General features: G+C 44.5%; 2 protein-coding genes across 4 annotated transcripts; one reads left to right on the forward strand and one right to left on the reverse strand.

The window, feature by feature from the left end:
• Nucleotides 1-1,653: 1,653 nt before the first annotated feature.
• On the reverse strand, nt 1,654-3,470 carry DDX28 (DEAD-box helicase 28). The gene has a single exon (XM_081335719.1). The coding sequence runs from the start codon at nt 3,450-3,452 to the stop codon at nt 1,773-1,775; it is 1,680 nt and encodes a 559-aa protein (XP_081191845.1). The 5' UTR covers nt 3,453-3,470; the 3' UTR covers nt 1,654-1,772.
• A 1,381-nt stretch (nt 3,471-4,851) lies between these two features.
• On the forward strand, nt 4,852-27,925 carry DUS2 (dihydrouridine synthase 2). 3 transcript variants are annotated; one of them, XR_014027447.1, is made up of 17 exons: nt 4,852-4,891; nt 6,301-6,458; nt 7,334-7,379; nt 7,992-8,083; nt 10,252-10,295; nt 11,890-11,950; nt 14,302-14,349; nt 16,832-16,897; nt 18,367-18,437; nt 18,790-18,876; nt 19,246-19,414; nt 20,530-20,651; nt 23,027-23,170; nt 23,505-23,592; nt 24,130-24,203; nt 26,146-26,476; nt 27,596-27,925. XR_014027447.1 is itself a non-coding variant. In XM_081335562.1 (16 exons), the coding sequence occupies exons 2-16, from the start codon at nt 6,333-6,335 to the stop codon at nt 26,375-26,377; spliced, it is 1,470 nt and encodes a 489-aa protein (XP_081191688.1). In that variant the 5' UTR covers nt 4,852-4,891; nt 6,301-6,332; the 3' UTR covers nt 26,378-27,307. The 3 variants fall into 3 exon arrangements, 1 of the variants encoding a protein (XP_081191688.1); XR_014027448.1 differs by lacking the exon at nt 27,596-27,925 and adding an exon at nt 27,335-27,358; XM_081335562.1 differs by lacking the exon at nt 27,596-27,925 and having other exon boundaries at nt 26,146-27,307.
• Nucleotides 27,926-27,943: the final 18 nt, after the last annotated feature.

Here is a 27,943-nt window from a genome sequence, read left to right on the forward strand (position 1 = left end):
ATACGTCATGCCGAAACCGCACCCATCCCATTGCCCGCAATGGGGAAAAAGTCACGCTATGTCACGCGACATCACAAGTTTGACATGTCTGCCGTACAGGATAGATTCCATTAAGATTACCCAAAAAAACCCCTACAGGTTACATCTTTGGATTTTCTCAAATATTCCTCTTTCTGCTTTTATTTCTGTACCTTTAATAGTAGCCAAACACAGTGGCTTTATTTGCACAGTATGCTCTGCAAGAAACCTAAGTTTGCAAGCATACTCATAAGCCTATTTTTAGATACAAACCCAGCAACCTGCTGACTTTCAACTGAGATTCCACGTCACTTCATCCCTTTTAAGTCAGATGTTGCAGTTCAGATTCGCTATAGGTTGTGGCATCTCAATAGAAACAATGCAAGAATTTGGCCATTTCTGATTGCTATGGGTGGAGTAAACATGCTTGCTGTATGAAAGTACCATGCAACAAGTACCACACACCTGGATATCAGGTGAAACCATAGACAAGAACGTACACATTGCTTTTTTTATACCTTCCCAACCCACTTTTCCAGTTAATTGGAAATAGCAGTTGCTTTGACGTAGATCACATGCAGCCAAACCATGGTTAAAGAGACAATGATGATTCTGCTCTAACAGCTCCTGCGTTTTAACACGCTCTCTAAATATGCACCGAGATCTTGGATATTACTGCTCACGGTTCTAACGTGTCTGCCTCTGTACTCTTCAAGGTAAGCTGGATGACTGCAAATGTTCACAGCGCCTCCTCAAAGCTCTCTATACATGCCCAAGGGCACTTCTTTCACTTATAAACATTTGTGTTCTGGCACTGAAGGCAGAAACCTGCCCAAATATGCACTTAGTATACGATAGTCCAATGAGTTTACAAACAATATTAAGGCTGTACAGATAAGTCAATCAATCAATCAGAATAGAGCTGAAAGGGACCTTGGAGGTCTTCTAGTCCAACCCCGTTCAAGCCATGCCATTTCCTCGACTTATGACAATTGAGCCCAAAATTTGTCGCTAGGTGAGATGTTAGTTTTGCCCCACTTTTTGACTTCTCTTGCCACAGTTAAGCGAATCACCACAGTTGTTAAGTTAGTAACGTGGTTATTAAACGAATTGGGTTTCCTGGTTGACTTTGCTCATCAGAATGTTTCAAAAGGCAATCACATAACCCTGGGACTCTGCAACCACGAGTCAGTTGCCAAGCATCTGAATTTTGATCACGTAACCATGGGATTGCCGCAATAGGCATAAGTGTGAAAAATTGTCATAAGTCAGTTTTCAGTGCCGTTGCAATTTTGAATGGTCACAAATTGAACTGTTTTAAGTTGAGGACTAGCTGTACACTATTTTTTGAATTCAGAATGTAATTACCAGTATGCATTAAGCTGCTTTTGGTACGTGCCATGTATTTCCAGGAAACTACCAGATTGCACCTGGAATGGCAGAGCCCAGAAGTTTGGCATGGCTAAGGGCCGTACCATTTGGCACCTGAACTGCTGGATTATACCATTTGTAGAATGATATATAAAGTCAATTTGGACAATACAAAACATATGTAAATATGGTGAATAAATATGGTGAATGCAATATCCTCCATGTTTTTATAGATGACGTTTCTAACTGTTCCATGTCAGCATCCATGCATTAGCAGAGTTTTATTAAGGAACTGAGTGGTCAAAAATCAAATACACAAAATGTCAGAAATATATTAGGAACTGCTGCAAACATTACATTAATTCTAGGCCCTCCGGGCAAATTCAGAATTTCTTCTTTTTCTGCAAAGACTCCTTAACAACTATATCTAGCCCTGGAAGCGGACTCCGTTTGCGAGCTGCTGTTTCTATTTTCCGAACAAGATCTACATCCCACTTATGGGTTACAAAGCTGATCGCCGTCCCAAGGAATCTACTGCCGATGCGACCAACTCGTCCCACCCGATGCAGATAATCTGGCAATGTTAAAGGGAAGTCATAATTAATGATGAGCTCTACGTGAATGGTGTCCAATCCACGGGAAGCTATATCAGTACACAACAGAATGTCAGACTCGCCTCTTCTAAAGGCATGAAATATGCCAGCTCGTGTATCAGCCGCTATTTTTCCCTGCAGACGTAAATGTTTGATCTTCTGGTCTTCTAAAATGTAACTCAGCCAGTTCACAGTGCTGGCTCTGTTGCAGAAAATAATAACGGCTCCGGAGGAGGGCCCTCGCTCTTTGAGGAGCTGTACCAGCTCTGCTACTTTGTCACAGCCCTTCAAGCGTACGAACCTTTGCTCCACGTGAGGCTGAAGACAATGCAAACTTGACCCAGTCAATATGGTGAAGCTGGAGAGATCGGCAGACTCACTCAACATCTCACTCAGCCCCTTTGGAAGGGTAGCACCCATAGCTACCAGCTGGGCTTTGGGATCCCAAGCCTCATCCCTGTCTTCAGAATGTGGGTCCAGAAAAGCTTGCTGAACGACATCCTTCAAGAAAGCATGCTGGACTATTTCTTTCACCAGATCGACGAACGAGGCATCCAGGAGAGTATCCACTTCATCCAACACCAAGAAGAGCAATTTCTCCAAGGACAACATCCTCCTCTTCAGGACTTTGCTCAGAGCACCAGGCGTGGCAATCAAGAGGTCAGTGGGACCCTCACGGATCCGGCGCCGGATCACAGCCGTGCCTCGGCCACCGCCGATCTCCTTCACCTGCAAGTTCAAAGGGCCAGCCAAGGAGGCGGCAACTCTACGCACCTGCCCCGCGAGTTCTCGGGAGGGCACCACCACCAAGGAGCGGGGAGAGGTCGCATAAACGTCCTTCTCGGGGAGCTTCGGGGCCTGCAAGAGCCGCTGCAAGAGAGGCAGCAGGTAAGCCAGGGTTTTGCCGCTGCCGGTTTCCGCCCCGCACAGCGCGTGGCCCCCCTTCAGCAGGGCCGGGATGGTACGCTGCTGCACCGGCGTGGGCCGCGAGACGCCCAGCACCTCCTGCAAGGGGGCCGCCACGCGAGGCTCCAGCCCCAGCTCGAGGAAGGTGGACGGGGCCTCCCCGTCGCTCGGCTCCCGAAGAGGCTCCTTCCGCGTCCGCTCCAGCTGGAAATAATCCCCGCGGGACAAGCGGTGCTTCCAGCCGTCCGACACCAAGCGCGGCCTGTCCAGGCGGCCCACCGTGTGCCGGGCCGCCTGGCTCAGCTCGCGTCTCCTGGTCCGCAGCAGCAGCTTTTCCCCAAAGGACGCGCTGCCTTCCCTCTTGGGGCTCCCGCCTCGCTCCCGCTTGGACGCCGGCCGCTCCAGCCGCAGCTTCCAGGCGTGGGGGATCCGCACCACGCGGTCGTCAGGCGGGGACGCTCCGGAGGCCTGGCGCAGCGTCCAGCCCCGCACGGCCGGCGGCAGCCACGAGGGGAACCGGGCGGCCGCCGCAGCTCCGCGAATCCCCCAAAGCGAGAGCGCCATGACGGTGCCGTAAGGGAGAACGCGACGGTCGCCAATGGATGACGTAGACAGTGGGCGCGGTTTTAGGACTCGCGGTGGAGGCGTTCCTCGATGACGTCAAAGACGCCCTCGCCTCCTGGCGCTTAGAAACCATAGACTATAAAAATATAGAGGAGCCCCCCCTCCCCCTCTCTCTCTCTCTCTCTTTATATATATATATATATATATATATATATATATATATATATATATATATATATATATATATATATATATATATATATATATATGTATATATATATATTAAAAAAAGAGAGGCTCCTCTATATATATTTATTTATTTATTTATTTATTTATTTATTTATTTATTTATTTATTTATTTATTTGGATTTATATACCGCCCCTCTCCTAAGGGACTCGGGGCGGTGTACAGGGCAATTAAAACACTATGAACAACACATAATATACAAACATTAAAATGAAATTAAACCAAATAGCCCTAAACAATAAAACACGTTCTAAAAATTAAAATTTTTTAAAATTTAAGATCTAAAATCCCAGTCCCTCAGTCCAGTTTAAATAGCCAAGTCTTCAGGTCACGGCGAAAAGAGCAAAGGTCGGGAGCCATCCGATATAATGTTTCATTAACGAAGGCGATAGTACCATGTTTCACTTTGGGGCATTAGGATAGTTTTCATAAGTTTTACGATTGTTTTCATAAGAGGATGGCTTGACATTTAGAGTAAACATAAAGATCAGCTGAGAGCGGTTACCACACGTGTTAAACTATAACTCGTGGACTTTCAACTCCCAGAATTCCTGAGCCAGCCTGGCTCAGCTTGGAAACCTCTCCCTTTTCCCTCAGCATGACTGGCTCAGGAATTCTGGGAGTTAAAGTCCACGAGTCATAAAAGAGCCAAGGTGGCCTACCCTTGGACTAGGGAAGTCTTCAAACTTGGCCCTTTTATGATTTGTGGACTTCAACTCCCAGAATTCCTCAGCCAGGCAAGCTGGCTGAGGAATTCTGGGAGTTGAAGTCCACAAGTCATAAAAGGGCCAAGATTGAAGATCCCCTGGGTTAGACTATAGAAATGAACTTGCAGTTTTTATCAGAACTACAAAAATTTGAACGGGTGGCTTATAAGCATATCAAAAAATTTCTTTCCAGACAACCGGATTTTATCAATTGGGTCAGTAACGCTAAAAAAAATTGTAATGTTTGAAGCATGGGGCATTCCGTATAACCGTTATAAGGGCGAGCCAAGCGCGCAGGCATGATTTCATTGATATGAGATCCACTGAACGTTTATGGAAGTATAATTGTACAACTGTAATTCGAAAAACCCAACTTTGGCATCGTGGGGGGGGGGAAAGGACCAGGCAGCGACGTCATATCTCGTCGCCTGGCGCATGCGCGGCAGCGGACGAGGCTGGCCCGAGCGATGGGAACCGGCGTCTGGTGAGTTGCGGTGGGAGCCGCTTCCGAGCTGAGCCTCGCTCGGCGTCCCACGGCGGAGGGAAGGCCTGGAGGTCCCCTCGGGACAGGCTGAGCCCGGCAGGAACCCGGCCCATTTCACGGGGTTGTTGTAATAGCGGAAACAGGAGGTGGGAGTGTTAAATAGTGTTAAATAGGCACGCTGGCTGAGGAATTCTGGGAATTGAAGTCCACAAGTTGCCAAGGTTGGGGACCCCTGTACTAGAAGACCTCCAGGGTCCCTTCCAACTCTGTTATTCTGTTTTATTTACTTCCTGAATGTTCTGAATGGAGGTCAAAGCTCAAGAAATGATTCATAGTGTACATTAGAGCAGCGTTTCTCAATCTTGAGAACTTAAGATCCATGGACTCATCTCATCCTTCCTTGGCTGGGCCATGCCCATAGCTGGTATCCAGCCTCAACATCCTGCTTGGAGACAGCCGAGTCTCACCCCTGGTCCAACCTTTCTTCCTATCCTCATTTTTATTATCTAGGCTGGTTATCTCCAATCGATTCCTTAGAATAGGCAACCTTCCAGTGCAGTTCTGAATTCCCAAGTGGCTGAATTAATTCTAATATTAGAACAATTAACCAGTGGAACAGAAGCAGTGGAAGGGCTTGCCTTCAGAAGTTGTGGGTGCTCCATCACTGGAGGCTTTCAAAAAGAGATTGGACTACTATTTGTCTGGAATGATATAGGGTCTCCTACTTGAGCGGGGGGGGGGGGGGAGGCTGGTCTAGAAGACCTCCAAGGTCCCTTCCAGCTCTGTTATTCGGGTATTCTTAAATGAGCTTGGATACTCTTGAGAAAAGGGGGGATATGATGCCCCTCTTCATCTACCCTTTTAGGGAGAAAAGAGGGTACATGATCAAGACAGAAGAAGTGATCTGTGGAATGAAAAAAATTAGAAACATGTTTTATAAATTTCATTGGGAGGTCTTTAAAAAAAAAGAAGAAAAACGCTTGCCTGGTTGACATGGCAGAATCTGGAAGCATTAATTAGGATAAATGGATGTGTATGTAACACCAAGCCATGAATCAGGTTGAAATTGGCAACTCAGTTTCTATATACAGGTAGTCCTCAACTTAGGACCACAATTCAGCCCAAAATGTCTGTTTCTAAACAAGACAGTTAAGTGAGTTTCCCCCCCCCCCCATTTTATGACATTTCTGGCCACAGTTGTTAAGTGAATCACTGCAGTTGTTAAGTTAGTATATATATATCAACAGATTAAACTAGGATTGGAAGCTGTATCTGACTATGGCAGTTATAAGTGCAATGGATGGTTTTCCTTATTTATGCAAAGAATAATTTAACTGGTCAGTTTTTAATGTTACTTCAATTCAGTGGGACTCTTTAATTTTTGAACGCGTTTCCCCCCCCCCCCTTAGTTTTCTTTCTTTCAGCTGATTCCAAAGACATCATGCCAATGAACCACATAGCCCTCAGTTTCACAAATAAAGCCATCCTGGCTCCCATGGTGCGGGTTGGGACCCTGCCGATGAGACTACTGGCTTTGGATTATGGTGCTGATATTGTGTATTGTGAGGTAAGGGACAAGGGTGTTTCCCTCTCTTTCAGACTGTTTTCAGGAGAGAATGGAATGGGAATAGAAGAGATGGCTTCATTGGCCATGTGCAATTGGACAAAAAGTGATTTGCCTCCGGTCTATAAGCTCTCGGTGTACATACAAACAACAAAGTAATATGATCATAGGATACCGACAGGAGAAAGTAGTAGAAAAGATGAGAAGGATAATAGTAATACAGCCATACTACATGGGTAAATATACTTGGATATAAGACAGTAGTGTGGTAACTAGCTTTTCAACAGAGGGAAAAACCTGTCTTTTTGTCTGGTTGTTTTGGCATGCAAATGCCCTATAGTGGTGTCTTGAAGGGAGCAGTTGAAATAGTTTTATGTCCAGGGTGTGAGGGGTCTGTATAATATTTTCTCAACCCTCTTTCTGACCTGTGCTGTATACATAGCGTATACTAACCATTATGTAGCAATTATGTACAGCACCCATTATGTAGTAATTCATAGAGGGAAACACTCTGACTAGAGTTCACAAGTAGATCGCTAGAAACCGCATTTGAAGCAAGGGTTTGGGATTCTGACTGTCAAAGTCTCTTCCGTGTTTATATAATTGTAGTTCTGTCTCTGCAAATGGCAGCACTGGCCAATACTAACAGGGAAAAGAGACCACTAGGTAATTTCTAGAGCTGGAAACTAGTCTTCAAATAGCTCAGAAGACAGCAGTGACCAGCCACTTAGACATTGTTGCTAAGAAAACAGCCTGGATATCTTTCACCTCTTCTGTATATTAAAGGGAAAGGGGGTTACTTTTTAAAAATCCGTTTGTTTGTTTGTTTTTTCCTATTGGGATGAAATTCTTTGGTAACCTTTGCCTTGTTCTTTAAGGAGCTGATTGACATAAAGATGCTTCAGTGCAAAAGAGTTGTAAACGGCAAGTATTTATTTGATATTTGAGCGACAAAATGAAAAAGTTCTGTTTTTCCTAACCGTTAGCTTAAGACGATAATTAATGTGGCTTCTTTTCTTTAGATAAAGTGCTTGTTAAATTAAAACGTCTTGATGAAACTGAAATTAACACTGGTAAAAAATGGTAATATTTGGTTGGTACATATTTGAATATGTAACCCATAAACTTTTGATCAAATTATAGTGTAGATAATTAATCATTCCAGCTGTAAACTAAGCTAAACATGTATATAATAATATTGACCTGTTCTTCCTTATGGTTCACCTTATAAATTGCTGGCGTGTTTAACTTTATTTATAGATTATTAAATATATTGTTTTTGACACTTATGTAAAGGATGCTCCTTTCTTTGGAAGTATTCAGAGCTTATGTAAAAGTGACACATCCAACAAATTTAATAAACACAATTACAAACTGAACTTTCAGTATTGATATCGTGATTTAATATTTGGCTGTAATCAGCAGTGAAGATCTAAGAAGTGAAATCTTGAATGGCAATATGGGTGTGTTAATTAATAATTAATAGTCTGTTAATTGAGTCCTCAGTAGAGACTTCTTCCCTTCTGTGTCCCACAGATATTCTTGGAACTGTGGACTTTGTTGCCCCCAATGAGAGAGTGGTGTTCAGGACTTGTGAAAGAGAAAAAGACCATGTTGTTTTTCAAATGGTAGGAAACTGCAAGAGTTACAAAAGCAAAGCTAACTGCTTAAAGCGAAGCAACCGCCACAAAAAGGTCGTAAAATCGGGGTGGTCATGTGGGGAGAGAAAGAAAGAAAAGCTGTTTCTGTAGGCAATCGCTTGTTTGTCTGACCTCCCCCACCCTCCTCAGAGAGGGGGGAGATTGAGAGAAAGAGATTTCAAGAGAGCCAGCTATTTGCGTGACGTCCCCGTGGCTCCAAGCTCTGTAGGCATGGGGGCCTTTCAAAGGGCAGAGGAGTTGGCAAACCAAGCTGAAGGTGTGAAACTAAGTAGTGATTTGAGAAGAGCAGTCAGAGCTGGAGAGGGGAGTTAAGCGAGTCATCAGCCTACAATCATGTTCCCACAAATAGTCTTATGTCAGAGGTCACCACACTTTTGGACCCCAGAGACCGGTTCCGTGGAGAGAGGTTTTCCCACGGACCGGAGAGGATGTGGTTTTGTGTGCTGCCTGCATCCCACAGATGGGGCTTTGCTTGTTTGTGCAGACTGGTTGTTGGCATGATGTGGCCCGGTACTGGTCCACGGACCTGGGGTTGGTGACCCCTGGTCTAAGTCCAACCACTCCTGAATTCTGATAACCCTTATCTGATACTGATTCAGTACTAAATTTTATGACTAAAATTCTCATGCATGATCTTGAGCAATAAGCCTTTGAGGGTGCAGGTTCGTTCTCCGAGCTTGTGGGTTGGTTTCTGAACGTTACCAGGCTAGGTAACATCTTCAGTGGAGTTGAGGGGATGTCAGTGTTCTGTGTATAGGGGCTTTGGGTGTGAGTGTCTCAGGCGAGGGTCTGTGATGGATCAGGGATGAGTCATCTGTCAGTCTTGTGATGAGGTCAGGGTCATTGGGAGGTGAACTACTGATGGGAGGAGGGCTTTCATGGGTCGGATGAGGGTCGCTGCTGCCTCTGGTTGGCCGTGCGGTTGATTGGTATTCTGAGAGATTCATGGGCTGGTTTTTGGCCAGTGTGTCTGTTGATGGAATTGCTTATGGAGTGCCAGGCTTCAATGACCCATCACAACCCAACACAAGGCCCATCACAGACCTTCACTTGACATACCCACGCATGAAGCCCTTATAAACAGAAGAACTCTGACACCCCCTCAACTCTGCTGGAGATGGTAACGAAAGGAGAAACTTCCTGACAGTTAGAACAATTAACCAGTGGAACAACCTGCCTCCAGAAGGTGTGAATGCTCCAACACTGGAAGTTTTTAAGAAGAGACTGGACAGCCATTTGTCTGAAATGGTATAGGGCAGTGATGGCGAACCTTTTAGAGACCAAGTGCCTAAACTGCAACCCAAAACCCACTTATGTATTGTCGGGTGCCAGGTGGGCATGGCCCATTGGGTGGGCGTGGCTGCAGTGGTAACGGCAGACTGGGTGGGACTAAAAAGTTCAATCAATTCTAACTTTGCGACATCTTTTTTTTCCCCGCGAGAAGTTGAAATTGATTGAACCTTTTTTTTTTTTTTGCACACGGCAGCGGAGGTCTAAAGCGAAAAGGTTTTTTAAAACCTAGCTGAAGGCCTAGGACTTGGGCGATGGTGCGTGTGCCCACAGAGAGGGCTCTGCATGCCACCTGTGGCATGCGTGCCATAGGTTCGCCGCCACAGGTATAGGGTTTACTGCCTAAGCAGGGGTTGGACTTGATGACCTCCAAGACTAGACGACCTTCCAACAACAACAACAACATCATCATCATCATTACTATTACTACTATTGCTATTACAATTATTATTATTATTATTATTATTATTACTATTATTATTAAAATGTTCAGAAACCAACCCACAAGCCCGGAGAACAAACCTTCACCCTCATCCTACACCAGAGCTATAGATATTTGCCACTATTGCAATAAATCTTTAGCGCAACTTCACATGTGAACCTTTGCACCTGACAATAGTCTTGTCTCTTTCCAGCCAGAAAGTACAGTTCATGTACCGCAATGGCTGCATTACTTAATGATAAGAGTTGCCAGTCCTATCTAGGGTTTTTTTTAACGAGGAGTACCTCTAATTTTTTTTTAATGTATATGTGAGCAATTCTGTGAGCTCTGGAGAATGAAGAATGAACTAGTAATCTTTCTAGAAAAATAATCCTCTATGTTTTTTCCCCTCACTGTTGTTCAGGGCACAGCTGATGCTGAGAGAGCCTTGGCAGTAGCCAAACTTGTGTATGTATCTGTCAGAATATATTTACATGCATGTTACTTACGTGTTGTACTTCTTTAATCTTACATTCAAACAATTCTCGTCAGCTTATGTGCTATATAAACAAAAGTGAAAACACCCCCAGGCAGGTTAAAACCAAATCATAACAATGCTAACAAAACTACATCCGCTCCCCTCTCGCTCTAAGACCACAGAAATGACAATAAACAAAGAAGAAGAAAAAAGACTTAATTTTACTGGGCATTAACTTTTAACAAATCTGCCTGGGTTGCAGATCCACTCCACATTTCCATTTGTATAATGTTTATTTCTTTTACATTTTGCAAATCTCAGGAGTAAAACTTGACAGTATTAGTTTGGCATAGTATTTAGGGCAGGGGCGTCCAGCCTTGGCAACTTTTTAAGACTTGTGGACTTCAACTCCCAGAGTTCCCCAGACAGCCACAAGTCTCAAAGTTGCCAAGGTTGGACACCCCTGGTTCAGAGCCTTGGATTAGGGGCTAGAAAAAAAGTCCCCCTCAGCCATGGGGTGCCTTTGGGTCCATTATGCTCTTTATTGTAACAAGCCTCACAAAATTGTTGGGTGGCCAAGATGGGAAGGGGAAATACTTAGATTGCCTACCTTGAGTTTCTGCTGCGGGAAAAGATAGCACTGATCTAATGACACCCATCCATCTGGTATACTTGCCAGATTCATTTTTCTCACCAGGCACTTGTGTACATAACTCAGACTAGACTGTTGTTTCTCTGTGTCGTAATATGTAGGGGTATATGCATAATTCTGTATTTATTTATTTTTGCCATATTTATGTAGTGTATATTGGAGGTGGTGACCCTTTGAGAGCTGAATGCAATGAAATTTCATTTTAATGTATGCCGATTAGTGTACATTCAAAGTGACAACGCTATTCTATTCTATCCTATCCTATCCTATCCTATCCTATCCTATCCTATTCGACTCGACTCGTATTCCTTTAGCAAGGAAATTATGGGTGACTGGGATTGGTGATAGCCTAAAGCTATTGTTTACTTATCATGCAAACTATTACTTTCTTGAGGTAATCAGAAAGCAGAATGGTTTAGAAAATGCTTGTCTCTCTTTCTTTAATAAAAGCAAATTAAATCTTACGGTAAGTCTGGGAATTATATCCCTGAGCTTTTAAAATAAATGTACAGACCCCCCCCCAAAAACCGTGAAGGAAAAGATAACGGTAATTTAAAACAGAGTTGTAATCTCCATGGTGAAGATGCAGCTCGTGTGTATGGCTTATTGCGACTCTTACAAAGTCAGTAACGGGATCATTGGATACTGCTCAGACGTGAGCTGTGTCTGGTTTGGACAAAGGAAGTTTGATCCTTCTGACAATGATCTTGAGCTAAGCAGGCATATAAACGGAAACAGTACAAAAACAAATGCTTCGAGAATAAAATGGGAGGATTTGCTACAAAAAGATGATAAGAATAAACAATTGCTTTGCATCTCACGGTTCCAGCCACTGGCTAGTTACTCTGAAAATGAATTGCTTAATTGTGTGTGTGTAAATGTTAAAAAAAATCTCCTTATGCCTTTGTGATTGTCTTTTTGCCTTGTTTCAGAGAGGACGACATCGCTGGCATTGACGTCAACATGGGATGCCCCAAAGAATATTCCACAAAGGTAAGGTTGATCTTGCCCATCTATAGTTTTTCTTTTTCTTTATGAATCATATTTATAGACGCCGTGCGATGCAGTACCTCCGGTTTGATGAATGTCTGCATAACCTGCATCATTATTTGAATTTCTGCCATCTTTCTTATTCCTTTAATCAAGACTATAAAAGTATGAAAGACCCATTTCTTTCAAGCCTTTGAAATCACCCCCTAGGAATTTGCAGGCTGCAAATACAATTGTGCTTAACTGAAAGAATTGCCTGTCGTGACATAATAGCTAAATACGTGTGACAGAAACCTTGTGTCCAAGAACAGGAAAAGAATTTGGGTTGTGGGGTTTTTTTTGTTGTTGTTTTTTTTAGAATAACATATGAATAAGTTTGTTTGCTTGTTTGTTTTTCTCTCAGGAAGTCAGAACCCCGATCGGAGTTTTTGTGTTTCAGTTTTGTCATATTAGGAATGAGACATCGGTATTTCTTGCCTGAACCTAACATTAGACCAGGGATTGATCGAGCCCATCCTGTTACATTTGGCTGATTTAACAGTGCAGACTGTGTCCTTGTTTTGATCAGCTGCATTCAAACAGCTTCCCTTTTTTGCACACTAAAGATGCGAATTTCTAGCTTACTCCAGAAAAACACGTCTGCTGGCCCTTTGGCTTCCTGATTCGCTCCAATCTGAGTAATTGAGAAGTTATGAAACGTCTCTTTTACTACTTCCATTCATTTCCTTGTATTTTTCGAGTTAATGCATCATCTGGTAGCCTGATTGGCATCTTAAGTAGGAAAGCAGTGGGAGGGTTCCCTGCGTGATTCTCAACTTTCCACCAGACAAAGAAAAGAGGGTTAATGGACTGGTGTAAAATATATCAAGAACTGTGGAGCCCTTGGTGCTCTCTGAGCTTGGTGGTCTTGTTGCAGACATTTCATTACCCAGCTAGGTGACGTCATCAGTGCTGGAAGGGAGTGGGGTTTGCTGATTACGTTGCCTAGTTGGGTCATGAAACGTCTGCAGGAAAACCACCAAGCTCAGAGAGGACCCAAGACCTCCACCATTCAACCCTGAGCTAAAATATTCTCTTCTGTTGGCACCTCATAGGATGGCCTGGTGTTGGCTTAGTTAGTACAATGTGCCTACTAGATGTTGTGATTTGTAAACCAGAGGATTCAGTTTACTGTTAGGTGCAAACCCGGCCACTGTGGTTTAAAGCGTGATTAAGGAAACAGTGGCTTAGCTTGGTGTGTTGATTCCCGCTACGGAACTCTGAAATTTGCTTCAGATGGCAACAGGCCTCCGACCTCTTGGCCTTGCAGGTTGAATCTGGTGCCTTCCAAATGAGATGGATTTTTGTTCCCCCTAATTTCCCAGCCTGCGTGACCCTCTTGTTAGCATCCCCACAGTGGTACTCCCGGCTTGGTAGAAGTAGCCTGGTTTCCCCTCCACAGTTTTCAAATTCTTTGATTATGTTGATTAATTACCTTCTCGGTACCGGGAATTCCTTGACTTTGGTTACAATTTAGCCCCAGATTTCTGTTGCTAAGCAAGGCAGTTGTTAAGTGAGTTTTTGCTCCATTTTATAGCAACAGCGCTTAGACTTACATACCGCTTTACAGCCCCTCTCTAGGCGGTTTACAGAGTCAGCCTATTGCCCCCAACAATCTGGGTCCTCATTTTACCTCCCAAGTATAGAAGGCTGAGTCAACCTTGAGCCGGTCAGCATCGAATCCCTGGCAGTGGGCAGAATTAGCCTGCAATACTGTATTCTTACCACTGCGCATCATGGATGGATGGATGGATGGATGGATGGATGGATGGATGGAAGGAAGGAACAAAGAAAAGGCAATAGCAACAGCACTTAGGCTTACGTACTGCCCTGTAGTGCTTTACAGCCCTCTCTAAGCGGTTTACAGAGTCAGCCCCCAACAATCTGGGTCTTCATTTTACCAACCTTGGAAGGATGGAAGGTTGAGTCAACAACTTTATAACCTTTTCCCCACAATTGTTAAGCAAATCTCTGCAGCGGTTAATTGAATCATGCGGTCATTAAGCAAATCCGCCTCCCCCTTCCCTTGACTTCGTTTGTCAGAAGCAGCTGAGAAAGTTAAAAATGGTGATCAGATGATCCCGGGACAATGCAAGTGTCATAAGTCCATGCCAGGTTGCCAAGCACCTGGATTTGGATCAGATGACTGTGGGGAGGCCGCAACGGTCGCGGGTCGCTTTTTTCGACGCCGACACAACTTCCAGCGGTCCCTAAACGAACGGCTGTAAATCGAGGATGACCTGTAGAGCCTCCTTGAGATATTTTGGGCTGCTGAGATGATGATTGAAGGCCTGTTTTGTGTATGTTCCCCCCAGGGAGGAATGGGTGCAGCCCTCTTGTCTGATCCGGACAGAATAGAATCGGTGAGTATCCCGAGCTCCTTGCTTGTCGTTTTCTGTGGCTGTTGATAAAAATAAGAGCGGGTGGAGACTGGAGGAATTGACGGGGGCTGTGAAAAGGTGGCAGGGCAGGAATATGTTGAGCAGAGCTATATCAAAAGTGTACAGGGGTCACAACCAGGTGGTTTGCAATAGTGGCGAATACCTGTAGCTCAGGTGTAGGATGGGGGTGAAGCTGCCTTCTCCAAGCTCGTGGGCTGGTTTCCGAACGTTTCGTTACCAGGCTAGGTAACTTCTTCAGTGTCTGTTCTTTTGTTTCATATATATATATATATAATTATTAATTTCCCAATTTTACATTTGAGTATTTAAAAAACAAGGTGGTGACTGAGTTAATCAATCGTTCAAATAACAAAATCTTTGGCGCAAATCTCAGGTTACAACATCAGATATTTCTTCTCTTTTTTCCCCCCTTAACATTTACTGTCTCGTATTCCAACTAGTACATGTCTGCTTATATCAACTCAATAAAGACATCGTCATTACATTTATCAATAAATGTTTAGCTTAGGCATACCTTAATTACATTCAGTCTCCCTAAGCAATCCATATCCTGTTATCAATTTTTACATAATTTTAAACTTATCAATATTCCAATTTAACCTTTGATATCCATAGTTTTCAGGCTTTGGGTAACCAAGAGTTCCCTTATCTCACTTCGTAACAAACTATAATGTCCAAAATACACATTTTATCTATTTAAATGCGATCTTGTTCTATTTCCTAAAAGTTATCTATTTCCCACCACTTTAAGTCGCCTACTTAATAATACAATATCCCCTTTAATAAATCAAAACCATTATATATATATTGCCTGGGTTAATAAATCAAACACATTCTTTTGTTTCTAAGGGCACTTGACGCACCCACACCTGAAGCCTTTATAAGCAGAAGAACCCTGACACTGACGTTCCCTAAACTCCGCTGAAGATGTTACCTAGCCTGGTAACGAAATGTTCGGAAACCAACCCATAAACTCGGAGAACGAGCCTTCACCCTCATAACGGTGGGGTTTTTTTGCTAGTTTTTTGTTACTCCCTGCCTGTCCCAAAGTTGCTTTTTCAAGAGGCAACTGGATTTTCTCATTTTTAATAATAATAATATTGTCGGAAGGGACCTTGGATGTCATCTAGTCCAGTGATGGCGAACCTTTTAGAGACCGGGTGCCCAAAACTACAACCCAAAACCCACTTATTTATCGCAAAGTGCCCACAGGGCAATTTAATCTGAATACTGAGGTTTTAGTTTAGAAAAAACAACTCATACATTAGCATCTTTTGTCTTAAAAGAAAAACAGAATAACAAAGTTTTCAGCGATTACAAACAACTTTTTACTGAAAGGTAAAAGTTTGCATTTGGCATGCCTTTGAACAGTTAATGTGATTTTTGCTGTTGTATGCACGCTGGTAATTTGTCTAACTTTGGCTTATACTTTGTAAGTTTGAGAGCAACACATGCAGCCCTCAGGTCATCTGTTAGCCTGTTTCTGATGTCAGATTTGATATAATTCAAAGCTGAAAACAGCGCACTCGCTCCGGAGGCTTGTTTTGGCTACGAAGGGGCTTGAGAAATGGCTTTTTTCTGCAAAAACATAGCCAAAAGAGCGAGGCACGCGTGCCCACAGAGAGGGCTCCGAGTGTCCCCTCTGGCACGCGTGCCATAGGTTTGCCACCACTGATCTAGTCCAATCCCCTGCTCTTTGAAGAATTTCATCTCTCATCCAAAAAGCTTCTTCAGCTCTGACTAGCTGGTGGGGAAGGGAAGGATTTATATTCCTTGCAGACAGCTGTCACATTTTTTTTCCCCTCGTTTCTACATTTCCTTCCTTTCTCCTACCTCCTCCTTCCCCCCCCCAAAATCCTCGGGGGCACGTATAAGTTTCTTTTTCAAAATAATTCTTGATGCATCTGAAGAAGTGGGCAGTGTTCCCTAAGAAAACCCTTAGCCATGTATTTTTCTTTGCAGAGTGATGCGTTGTTGGGTGGTTATTTTTTTTTTGTTTGGCAGTAACGTTTAATGGCATTTGGGAACATATTCAAGCTTCCCCTATTCCTAGTTCAAAGCTTGCCTGGAGGATCAGGCTGAGAGCAGAAAGATTTTTTTATGAACAGCTTGCAGGCAGAATTGTGGACCTCCTTCATGAGAAAAAGGCAATAGGAAGTCATTAAGAGTCATTTAGCTTGTTTTATTGTTCCGTTGAGAACTTGAGGAGACATGACTTCAGAATGAGGGAAAAGCCTAAATCAGGGGTAGGCAACCTCGACTCTTTTATGACTCATGGACTTCAACTCCCAGAATACCTCCCAATATTTGGCTGGCTCAGGAATTCTGGGAGTTGAAGTCCATGAGTCATAAAAGAGCCGAGGTTGCCTACCCCTGACCTAAATTTTCAAAGCGTTCTGCATCTCTTGTTCTTAAAAGACTGCTGTTGCTTCCTCTTCTTTAGATTTTGACTACGCTTGTCAATGGTGTGTCTAAGCCAGTAACTTGCAAAATCCGAATTTTGTCATCGGTAAGAATATATTACAATATTTCAGATATTACACTTCTGGGGGGGGGGGGAAAGAACCTGTCTAGTCTTTTGATGCAAAAAATCAGTTTTTGCTTCATTTGCGGCAATTGCACTGAGTGAAAATGAACCAGTAAGGGAAATACTGCACCTAATTTTGACTCTGGATTTTTCAGCCATTGGCGTGAGAAATAGCCCCAACATCATCCAGTTCATGGGTCCCCAAACCCCCGGTCCGTGGACCGGCACCAGCAAGCAGGCCGCACAAACAAGCAAAGCTATATCCTCGGGATGCAGGCAATATTCAAAACCACACCCCCTCTTCTCCGCGGAAAAGTCTTTATCCATGGCACCAGTCCCTGGTGCCCAAAAGGTTGGGGACCTCTGATCTAGATGACGTAGCCTTTGAGAGATTTTTTAAAAAGAAAAAAAGTTCACTGCTGTTTATATACAGTACCCCTCTCTGCAAATAAGACCCATTAAATTGAGTAAGACCAAACATTTCTGAGTAGACGTGTCTAGGATTGTTCTTTTAAAACTCTGATAAGAGCCCAGATCAGATGTAGCCCCAACTGATTCAGAAACCCTTTATTGGGGTTCAGGAGGTGCTGAGGTTAGCCTACATGAACTCCCTCCGTTGAATTGCGTGCTTTGGAAGAGCATTTGTGTCCTGAACACATCATTCTGTACCTACACAATTTGTTAAACAGGATTTGCTGGGGGGGAAAACACAAATCACCCGGCTTCCAAAGGCTCACTGAATTCAAACTCACCACCCACACTGTACAGGGTGGGTTTCCACCCTGGTAAAGGTTCAGGAAGCTGATGTTTGGAAAATGCCAATTAGGCTGGAAGTGGGGGGGGGTGTCAAGCAAGGGCCTAGCTTGGAGTCATTGCACAGCCCCAAACCTCCTAAGCATGACCTCCCCCCAGATCTATGAAGCCTTATTGGGCCATGTCCCAGGGGAAGGCCAGCAGTCTGATGGGATTCTTGTAACATAGGTAATAAGCAATAAAGTTACCACCCGAGGCTATCCACAAATGGTTCTCGCTGCTTGCACCTTGGCAGCTATTAAATAAAGAGCCTCCAGATGCTGCTACTTGCTTCCTCACCAGATCATAGAATGACTGTTAGGATGGGGGGGGGGCTTTCTGATTTTCTTCATAACACACAGACACACAGTCTTTCAAAACCGGAAATTTATTTGCTGCAATTCTTGTAATCTCCTCCCAATAAATCTCATTAAGGACTTGTACTTGGAAAAACGAATCATTTGGGGTTTAAGGCAGTTGCGAAGAACCTGACGCACGTTGTAATGGGTTGGTACACCAACTGCCCCCCCCGAAGCCTTTCTCCTCAAAATAAAAAAAAGAAAAGAAAAGAAATCTCATCCACATTTAGTTTCAGGAAAGTTAAGTAGTAAACTTGGGTGAGCGTTGATTTTTTTTTTCTCCCCCACCACCATTTTCAGGAAGAAGAAACTCTAAGATTAGTGAAGAGGATAGAGCAGGCGGGAGTAGCCGCTATTGCTGTTCATGGAAGGTAACCTAATCCTCCCTCTGAAAAGAGAAAAATTCTCATGGGTCCTTCTGCCTCATGAAACCCTTTGAGGTTGGAATTGGATCTGCTGGTAGAACAGGCTCTGCTGCTCAGAAGCCATGGTGGCGCAGTGGTTACAATACAGTATTGCAGGCTGACTCTGCCCACTGCCGACAGTTCGATGCTGACCGGCTCAAGGTTGACTCAGCCTTCCATCCTTCCGAGGTCGGTAAAATGAGGACCCGGATTGTTGGGGGCAAATAGGCTGACTGTGAACCGCTTAGAGAGGGCTTTAAAAGCACTGTGAAGTGGTATCTAAGTGCTATTGCTAATCTCTGATCTTTCCCTTTTGAAGGAAGAAAGAGGAGAGGCCTCAGCACCCTGTCCACTGCGATGTGATCAAAGCCATCTCTGAGGCAGTTTCTATCCCAGTAATAGCCAAGTAAGTAGAACGAATTCGCTCTAAGGCCAGAGTGTCCAGCCTTGGCGCAAACAAGCTGCCCTAATGGATGAAATTGCATTGTGAACATAAATGTTCCCTCCCCTGCAGTTAGCAGAGCTTGACATTGGCTATACACTAGTCCTTGACTTACGACCACAACTGATCTCAATTTTTCCGTGGTCAAGTTGTCTATCTGTCTCGTTTTTCCTCAATATATATATATATATCAGTCCAGTCGCCTTTTCGAAATAAAGACCCCTTTTGATGCAACTAGGACCTGGATAACTGAGACTCCTCATAGACACCACATCTCACCTACATCAGGTTCATGCACCGCTGCTGGTAATGCGAACCATGTTCTTCTTTCAGCGGAGGATCCTACGATTTCATCAAAGAATATTCTGACCTCCGGATCTTCCAGGAAGCGACCTCAGCATCTTCCGTAATGGTCGCCCGGGCGGCCATGTGGAACCCCTCCGTCTTCAGAAAGGAAGGCTCTTTGCCCTTGAAGGACGTCATGCAGGAATACATCAAATACGTAGGCATTCTTGACAGCAGTCTCTTAGAGTGGGGGGGGGAAGGCTCTATTATAGCTGAAGGAACATGAAACCGTGGTCTCCCATTTTTCTGGGTTTCATAACTGCAGGTCCTGCAGTCCCACGCAGCTAGACCTCAACAATCACAATTAGGACCAGAATTTCCATTGCTAAGCAAAATGGTTGTAACATGAGTCGCACCCCATTTTGCAATCCCTTTTTTTTCAGGGGGGCAGGGCGGGGGTGGACGGGACAAATCACTGCAGTTGTTCAGTGAATCTCATTGATTGTTAAGTGAATCCCACTTCCCGCACTGATTTATCTTGTTGGAAGCTGGCTGGGAAGGTCTCGAGTGGCGACCGCACGACCCTGGGACACTGCAACCGTTGTAAATACATGCCAGTTGCCAAGCCCCCCAAATTTTGATCCCTAGACCATGGGGATGCTACGATGTCGTAAGTTGGAGGACCGGTTGTAAGTCGCTTTTTCCGTCGCCGTTGTAACTTTGAACGGTTGCCGAACGAACGGTTACGTAAGGGCCTGCCCCAGTTGGCCTTTCAGGAAAGTAAGACTCTTGAATCCATTGAGTTGAATCAAAAGAACTTTTACTGAGAGAGAGTGGCTGCAGGAAAGCCGAGCAGAATCTGAAGATCCCACGCAAAGAGTAAAAGCAATTCTTTCAATTTCCCCAAATCCCAGCCCACCCCCCCACCCCCCCACAACAAGTCCACCGGCAGCCAATATGATGCTCCAAAGATGTTTTGAGAATGCTGAGGTGCTAGGCAGATAACTCTCAGGGCACAACAGCCTTGAAGTCAGGCTGGAATCGGGTGGGGGAGAGAGTCTGCTTCGTCTGCGAAGACAGTCCCCCTCCCTAATTCCATTAATGGAGTAACTGTTCCCCATCTGTAAACTGCACAGTTTGTTCAATCTAGATGTCTGCTACGAGAGAAAGATGAGGGCTTTTTTTAGTAGCAGGTTTCTGACATATTCTAAAATTTCCGGCAAGTCAAAAGAGAGTTGGAAATCTGCCTTTCTAGAAATGAACGAGAATTGGACTTGGAAGGCCTTTGTTTCTCCTTTGTCAAAGTGTTGTTACTCATCTTGTTTTCCTTAGGCAGTGAGATATGATAATCATTATACCAATACAAAATATTGCTTGTGCCAGATGTTACGGGAGCAATTAGAAAACGCCGAAGGAAAAAAGCTGCACGCCGCACAGTCCTTGCAGGAAATCTGGTAAGGGCATTTTCATGTTTTTGTTTTAATTAACGTGTCCCTGGATAAAGCCAACAGTGTAAAGTGCTGAAATGCAAACAGTTTAAAATATTTGTTAGAATTTTTTAATGCAAAAACTTGCCACTTTTGTTTACCTCCTTTTTTTAATGCATGCTAACTGCCTTTGCTGGAAGGAAATCTTCTATTCTTCTGTTAGAATGATTCTAATCTTCACATCACAGATGGAATTTAGTCTTACTTATCTTGCTCGTCATTTCCTATTATTCCCAGTAATATAAAAACCTAATGTAAAATGATCAAGAGGCGTTCTTTGGAGCACCACTGGCTTAGCTTGTGTGTTCGTTAAATTGATGTGCTGCCCATCTCACCTAGAAGCGACTCTAGGCAACTTAACAACAAAGCAAAAGCAACAAGATAAGCCATTGAAACATTACAATAATACATATTAACATTAAAATGGACGTTAGGTTATTATCAGAAAGCCCTCAAAGACCCGAAAAGCTTAACTAAGAGGTTGAATCTATGCTAAAAACATTTTTATGCGAAACTGCCCAGGAAGCAAGTCTTTAATGAAGCCTCTTCCCAAACAACTAGGGATAGGATTGAGACTTTGATGGGCCACTTTTGTTACTGTTTTACCTGGACCTCAAAACGTTAAGCAGAGTTAGGCCTGCTTGTTACTGGATGGGAGAGATGCTTTGACTTGCCTTGGCTAGGCTAAACGTGTCAGAAGAAGGCAGTGGCAGATGGACTCCTGCCGAGAAAATTATCTGGGCTGTGTCTATGTGTCTCCAAGAGTTGAGCTCCTTTTAAAAGTAGATTTTACCTTATTTCATTAAAGAGGCATATTTACCTTTAACTATACCACGGGTCGGCAACCCGCGGCTCCGGAGCCGCATGCGGCTCTTTGAGCCGTCTCCTGCGGCTCCCAGCCGCCCGGTGCGCGCGCACCTCTTTGAACGAGCAGTGGTGCGCGCGCACCTCTCCAAATGGAGAGTGGCACCGCCACCTCCCCGAATGGGCGGAGGTGCGCGCGCACCTCCCCAAACCTTTGGAGAGGTGCGCGCGTACCTCCGCGCGATCGGGCAGAGATGCCGCTCTTTGAGGAAGCTGTAGCGGCCCGTCTCCGAAGCTGCCGAAAGCGGCAGCTTTGGAGACGGGCCGCTACAGCTTCCTCAAAGAGCAGCGCCCCTGCCCATTCTGAGAGGTGCGCGCGCACCTCCCCAAACCTTTGGAGAGGTGCGCGCGTACCTCCGCGCGAACGGGCAGGGGCGCTGCTCTTTGAGGAAGCTGCCGCGGCCCGTCTGCAAAGCTGCTGAAAGTGGCAGCTTTGCAGACAGGCCGTCGCCGTCGGGCAACCGGGAACCGGTTCCATCTCACTTTTTAAAAAAATGGCAACTGTGTGAGTCCGTGCATGCGCAAAAAACCGTTTTGCGCATGCGCAAAACTTTTTTTTGCGCATGCGTGTGCATGGACACACGCACGCGGCTCCCACTTTTTTTAATTTGTGATGGAACCGGTTCCCAGTGGCTCTTTTCCTTTTTTAGGTTGCCGACCCCTGAACTATACAGTCAGTGCTTTTCATAATACAGGCAGGTGTCGACTTACAGCCACAACCGAGGCCAAAATTTGTGTTGTGAAGTGAGACTTGCCCCATTTTATGACTTTTTAATGACTTTTCTTGCCACAGTTATTAAGGGAATCCCTGCAGTTCACAAGTTAGTAACCCAGTTAAGTGAATCTGGCTTCCCCAGTGACTTTGCTTGTCAGAAGGTCGCCAAAGGGGATCACGTGACCCTGGGACACGGCAAAGGTCATAAGTATGAAGCAGCTGCCAAGCACCTGAATTTTGATCACGTGAACCACGGGGATGCTGCAACGGTTATAAGTGTGAAAAACGGTTGTAACTCACTTTTTTAGGTGCCGTTGTAACTTTGAATGGTCACTAAATGAACTATTGTAAGCCGAGGACTACCTGTATGTGTAAAGGTAAAGGTAAAGGTTCCCCCGCACATGCGTGCTAGTCGTTTCCGACTCTAGGGGCCGGTGCTCATCTCCGTTTCAAAGCCGAAGAGCCAGCGCTTGTCCGAGGACGTCTCCGTGGTCATGTGGCCGGCATGACTAGACGCCAAAGGCGCACGGAACGCTGTTACCTTCCCACCGGAGTGGTCCCTATTTTTCTACTTGCATTTTTTTTACGTGCTTTCGAACTGCTAGGTTGGCAGAAGCTGGGACGAGTAACAGGCGCTCACTCTGTTACGCGGCACTCGGGATTTGACCCGCCAAACTGCCGACCTTCTGATCAACAAGCTCAGCGTCCTAACCCAAATATAACATTTTCTAGAATTAATTTGATTTTTTTTTTAATCTATTAGTGAGGTTTTCGAGATGAGTAGTTTCTTCCAAGAAGCATCTGATTTCCTGGAGAAGAAAAAAGTTTCACTGCAAGTCAAGAGCCCAAATAATGATGATCACACTGAAGACACAGATGTCATTAAGATGGCAGTTAGGTTTGATAAGTAAGTGAGATAATTAGCACCCTCTGTTTCTTTTAAATACGAAACATTTAGAGAGCTTCTGGGTTACGCTGGGCCATAGTCTTGTTTCATCTTGGTTTGATAAGAAACAGTTGTCTGTGTTCAGGCCTCACATTAAGCCAAGATTTTCACTGTACTTTGTTGTACTCAGTCAGCTTGCTAACTGAGGAATTCTGGGAGTTGAAGTCCACACCTCTGAAAATTGCCAGATTTGGGGAAAAAACATTGGTGTAACAGATTGGGCTGTTGAAGATGAAGGCAGCCCCCTAGCCTCCGGGGTGCCTTTTATTGTTCCGTTTTCTTTTTACTTCTTCAGACGAGAGTATCCCCCGCAGATTACACCCAAAATGTATCTTCTGGAATGGTGCAGGAGAGAGAAGCTGGTTCAACCTGCTTATGAAACAGTAAGACACCATATGACAACATTCATTAGTTAAACTCCTCCTCCTCCTCCCCCCCCTTTCCAAATTCTTCTTAGGCTGACCTAGGAGCACAGTAAATATTTAATTTGAATAGGGAATCGTGTCCTCTTAAAACGTTGGCTCCGATAGCCAGAGATACTCGGGGCCTCTACAAATATTTGTGTCTGTGGGAATTTTGACCCACTTTTGCTCGTACGCTAGGCCCAAGCCCCTTGCATCACAAGCTGCCTTTGAAATTCTCCAGCTTTTCAACCAGCAGCTTGCTCTTGTGTTCTGGAGGAACAGCTGTTCGGGACAGCCAAAGATTCGAAAGCCGCTTTCAATGCGGCTGAATCAGCTGCCTTAAGCTTCTGCGTCCTAGCTTTAAGCCGGTGCTGTTTGTCCCCAGCCTGGCCCTGAAATATCACACCTGTTGGGGATTTGCTAGTTTCACCAACGTTCGCTCCAAAGCACGTTGAATGGATCAGTGCTTGCGTTGACTTCATATCCAACCGCCCTTCGTTTCTCGTCTCGCTCTAGAATGAAAGGCCCCGGGATAGACTGTTCTGTTCTGTCGTGACGGTTGCTGGGCAAAAGTACAGCTCGACTTTCTGGTAAGCGCCGTTTGGGAAAGTGTAATTTGCAAGGGGATCCTTTGCTAAAAAGGGCGGAGTTGTTCACGACAACTCGGAAAGGGAGGAGGAATAATAGGGCTACTGAACGTCGGCATAATACCTTTTCGATCAGGGATGTCCAACCATGGCAACTTTAAGCGGACTGCAACTCCCAGAATTCCCTAGCCGGCTGTGCCTGGCTGGAGAACCCTGGGAGTTGAAATCCACACATTTTAAACTTGCCAAGTTCGGAAAACGCTGCACTAAAGGGTAAGAAGAAGCTTCTGATCTGCTCTTCTGAGCGGTGAAGCATGTTGAAGCAAGGAGGGCCTGTTTTTCAGTGTTTTAGAATACAGATAGTTCTCGGCTTACAACTATTGGTCTATGCCGGCGGGGGACTTTTGGGAGCTGAAGTCCATGAGTCTTAAAAAGTTGCCAAGGTTGGACACCCCTCTCTCAGAGGTTCTTGTGTGATTCATTCTGTCCAGGTTGAATCGCTGTGAGACCTGCTAAGCTCTCTGGTGGCGAACCTATGGCACGCGTGCCACCGGTGGCACGCAGAGTCCTCTCTGTTGGCACGCGCGCCGTCACCCTAGTCCAGGGGTAGGCAACCTCGGCTCTTTTATGACTCATGGACTTCAACTCCCAGAATTCCTGAGTCAGCATAGCTGAGAAGTGTGTGATAGTGGCGGGTTTTTTCTTTTTAAAGAAAAAACAGTTAAAAAAAAGAAAAGAAAAAAAACCCGCCACTATCACACACTTTTCCCAGAAGAAGGAAGCTGAAGTCACCAGCCTAAGGATGACGGATGAGATTTCGTCGAAACGTTGCCCTGATACCTCCAATTTTACGTGGGAAAAAACCCGAATGACCAAAGATCTACATACAAACACCCGCGAAAACCTCAGAAAACATATATATATATGTGTGTGTGTGTGTGTGTGTGTGTGTGTCATGTGTGTGTGTACATACATACATACATACATACATACATATACATATATATACACATACACTCACTGGGCGTAAACTCCCTATGGGATTCAATGAGACTTTTGCTTCCCTGAATTCAGTAGTGGAATAAAATCAAGTCAATATGAATTAATTTACATTGTTCTTCTGGCACCTGAAAGAAAAGAAAAATCGGGACCAATGGCAAGGTCCCAGAATCGATATCCACCCCTCCACCCTCAGAAAGGTCCTAACCTATCTATATACCACGACTATGGTGACCTGGTCTTCATCGTTGTGTAGCATCTAAGTGGTCAAAAACCCAAATGAGCATCTGCTTTTAACTGAAAAAGACTCAACCTGTAGCTTTCAAAAAGCTTCTGGTGGCTCCCTAGAATATCTCACTGTCGTTTTCAAAAAAACAACCCAGAAAAAACAAAAACCCTTTTGGGCTCAATTGTCGCCGTGCGTTAAGAACTAACTCTTTTGTTTTTCTTTGAAGACATTTGACTTCTCATCCCAGAAGGGAAACTGCTTCAAAGGAAAACGAGAAAGTCCACTTTCCTCCTGAAAAAAGCACCTTTGGGGCAACCATGAGCTGGATGACTGAGAACCTCCATATGACATTGAGTAGATTAGGGGTCTTCAAACTTGGTCTTTTGATGACTTGTGGACTTCAACTCCCAGAGTTCCTCAGCCAGGCACGGGTGCCTGGCTGAGGAATTCTAGGAGTTGATGTCCACAAGTCATCAAAGGGCCAAGTTTGAAGACCCCTGCAATAGATAATCTGCCGAATGCAGAGTTTGGGCTTTATGTATATAGGTAGTCCTTGACATACAACTGTCCATTTAGCGACCGTTTGAAGTTACCACAATACCGAAGAAAGTGACGTACATCCAGCCCTCATGCTTGCAACTCTTCCCTGTGTTCCCATGGCGACAGGATCAAAATTCAAACTCCCGGCTACCATCTCCCTGTCCTCTTCTTTTCCAGGGAAAAATCCAAGAAGCTAGCCGAACAAGCGGCGGCTATTGCCTGTTTAAGAACGCTGGGCCTTCCTGAAGGCAAGCGGAGCGAAAACGCCGATCAGCCCTCGCTTAACAAACGCAAGAGGCAAGATCAGCAACTTTCAGACTGTGAGGGACACAGGGACTCTTTTGTGCTAGATGCTGTTTGCAAGAAACCTCATCTTCTTCCTAAAGAATCTCTTTGCAACAGCTCGTAATGACCGTCCTCCGCTCCTCCGCTGGCTGGCGTTTTACCACTATGCAGCTTCCCATTCTCTCTCCTATATTTTTGCCTTGGAGGCAATCAGGTGGAACAGGTAAATTTGAATTTTGATTGGTATTTCCTTGGTGTCAGGCATGGGATTCCTTACCTCTTTTTTTATTTTTCAACTTTTTAATTGGGGACCGTTAAGCCCCTGGAACAGCTTTATCTCCATGTCAAATTCTTCTGTGCCAGGGGTCCCCATTTCTGGGTGTGTGTGTGTGTGTGTGTCACAGAGCAGGCATTCCTAAAATTCTTTATTTCAGTTGTATGCACTCTCGCCCATGGTTAAATCCTGCAAGATATCCACTCTCTTCACTCAGGCATTCAGTGTTCTTCACCCAAAATCTCAACAACATACCTGATGTTTCAAGATCTTTTAAAATTTAATTGTGGTAGCTTGCACACACTGCAGGACTGGGCAGAGAGGGAGGGGGTCACCCCTCACGGTACTGCTGGCTTTGTTTAAGGTAGGGGTGTGCAATCTTGGCAACTTTAAGACTGGCTGGGGTACAAAAAATAACAAAGGACAATTCCATCATTAACATGAAACCTAAAATGTGTCCATCCTGGTTGAATGCTGAGAGGTATATCTAAAATTAGCATAAAATGCTAATTTTATCTAAGGAGAGCGGGTGACCAGATTGGATTTAGAAACCTTGTGCCGTTCATTTGTCCTTAGACTTGGTAGAGAATACCAATTTTAAATAACACGGAAGTGTGATACTTGGAATCTGCATTGCAAACATTGCTCCTTTTATGGTCTGTAAGTCACAATAAAAAGACATTTCCCATCCTAAGCTCTGATTCAAACCCTTCTTGTTTTGATTTAAATCTGAACCAAGATAAAATAAATAAAATGAACGGCCCAGATCTGGTGTATTCCAATGAACATCTTTTTTCATTCTGACAGATATTCCTTAATGAGAAATGAAAGCCAGTACTGGGATTGGGGGGGGTGGAGTGGGGGGCATTTTTCTAGACTTCGAGCAGGCAGCGAATTGAAAAAGCATCTGAGACTCAGCCAGATGGTAGACAGGCATGTCCAGTGCTGGAAAACTGCTGGCAAGGATGGATGGATTTCATTATGGAAACATACGATGTCCCCAGTGTGATCTTTTCCTTGTTATTTTGTTTTTTTCCAACTGAATAAACACTACCCTTTTCTTACAAGGAAACATTGCTTCATTGATCTGCCGTGGCGATCTGGAGGATCTGGGTCAGATTTTTGCTCAAGCTAGATTTTGAGATCATGGAAGAGCAGCACGGTGGCCTAGAGGTGAAGACGCTCGCCTCCCGCTCGGAAGGTTGAGAGTTCAATCCTACTGGCAGATATTTCTCTCCGAGAGCATGAAACAAAAAAAGGCACCAAAATCTGCTGTGAAGTCCTCATAGGCAACAGGAAGGGCATCCAGCTAGTAAACGCTCAGCTCCATTCAGCCGCCCCGATTCTACCCTGAATTAATGGATTGCAAGCTTGTTAAAAAAGAATTAAAAGATTACAGATGGCATCCAAAAGTTC

This window comes from Vipera berus, assembly GCF_964194415.1.
Source record: "Vipera berus genome assembly, chromosome: 10".
In the NCBI taxonomy this organism is placed as follows: domain Eukaryota; kingdom Metazoa; phylum Chordata; class Lepidosauria; order Squamata; family Viperidae; genus Vipera; species Vipera berus.

What these genes read in the sequence shown, in the direction of transcription:
- DUS2 (XM_081335562.1), top strand. Translation starts at nt 6,333, where the DNA reads ATGCCAATGAACCACATAGCCCTCAGTTTCACAAATAAAGCCATCCTG. An exon ending in CTGATATTGTGTATTGTGAG is followed by an intron (nt 6,459 to 7,333) that starts GTAAGGGACAAG and finishes TTGTTCTTTAAG; the next exon opens with GAGCTGATTGACATAAAGAT. An exon ending in TCTATCCCAGTAATAGCCAA is followed by an intron (nt 18,877 to 19,245) that starts GTAAGTAGAACG and finishes TTCTTCTTTCAG; the next exon opens with CGGAGGATCCTACGATTTCA.
- DDX28 (XM_081335719.1), bottom strand. Translation starts at nt 3,452, where the DNA reads ATGGCGCTCTCGCTTTGGGGGATTCGCGGAGCTGCGGCGGCCGCCCGG.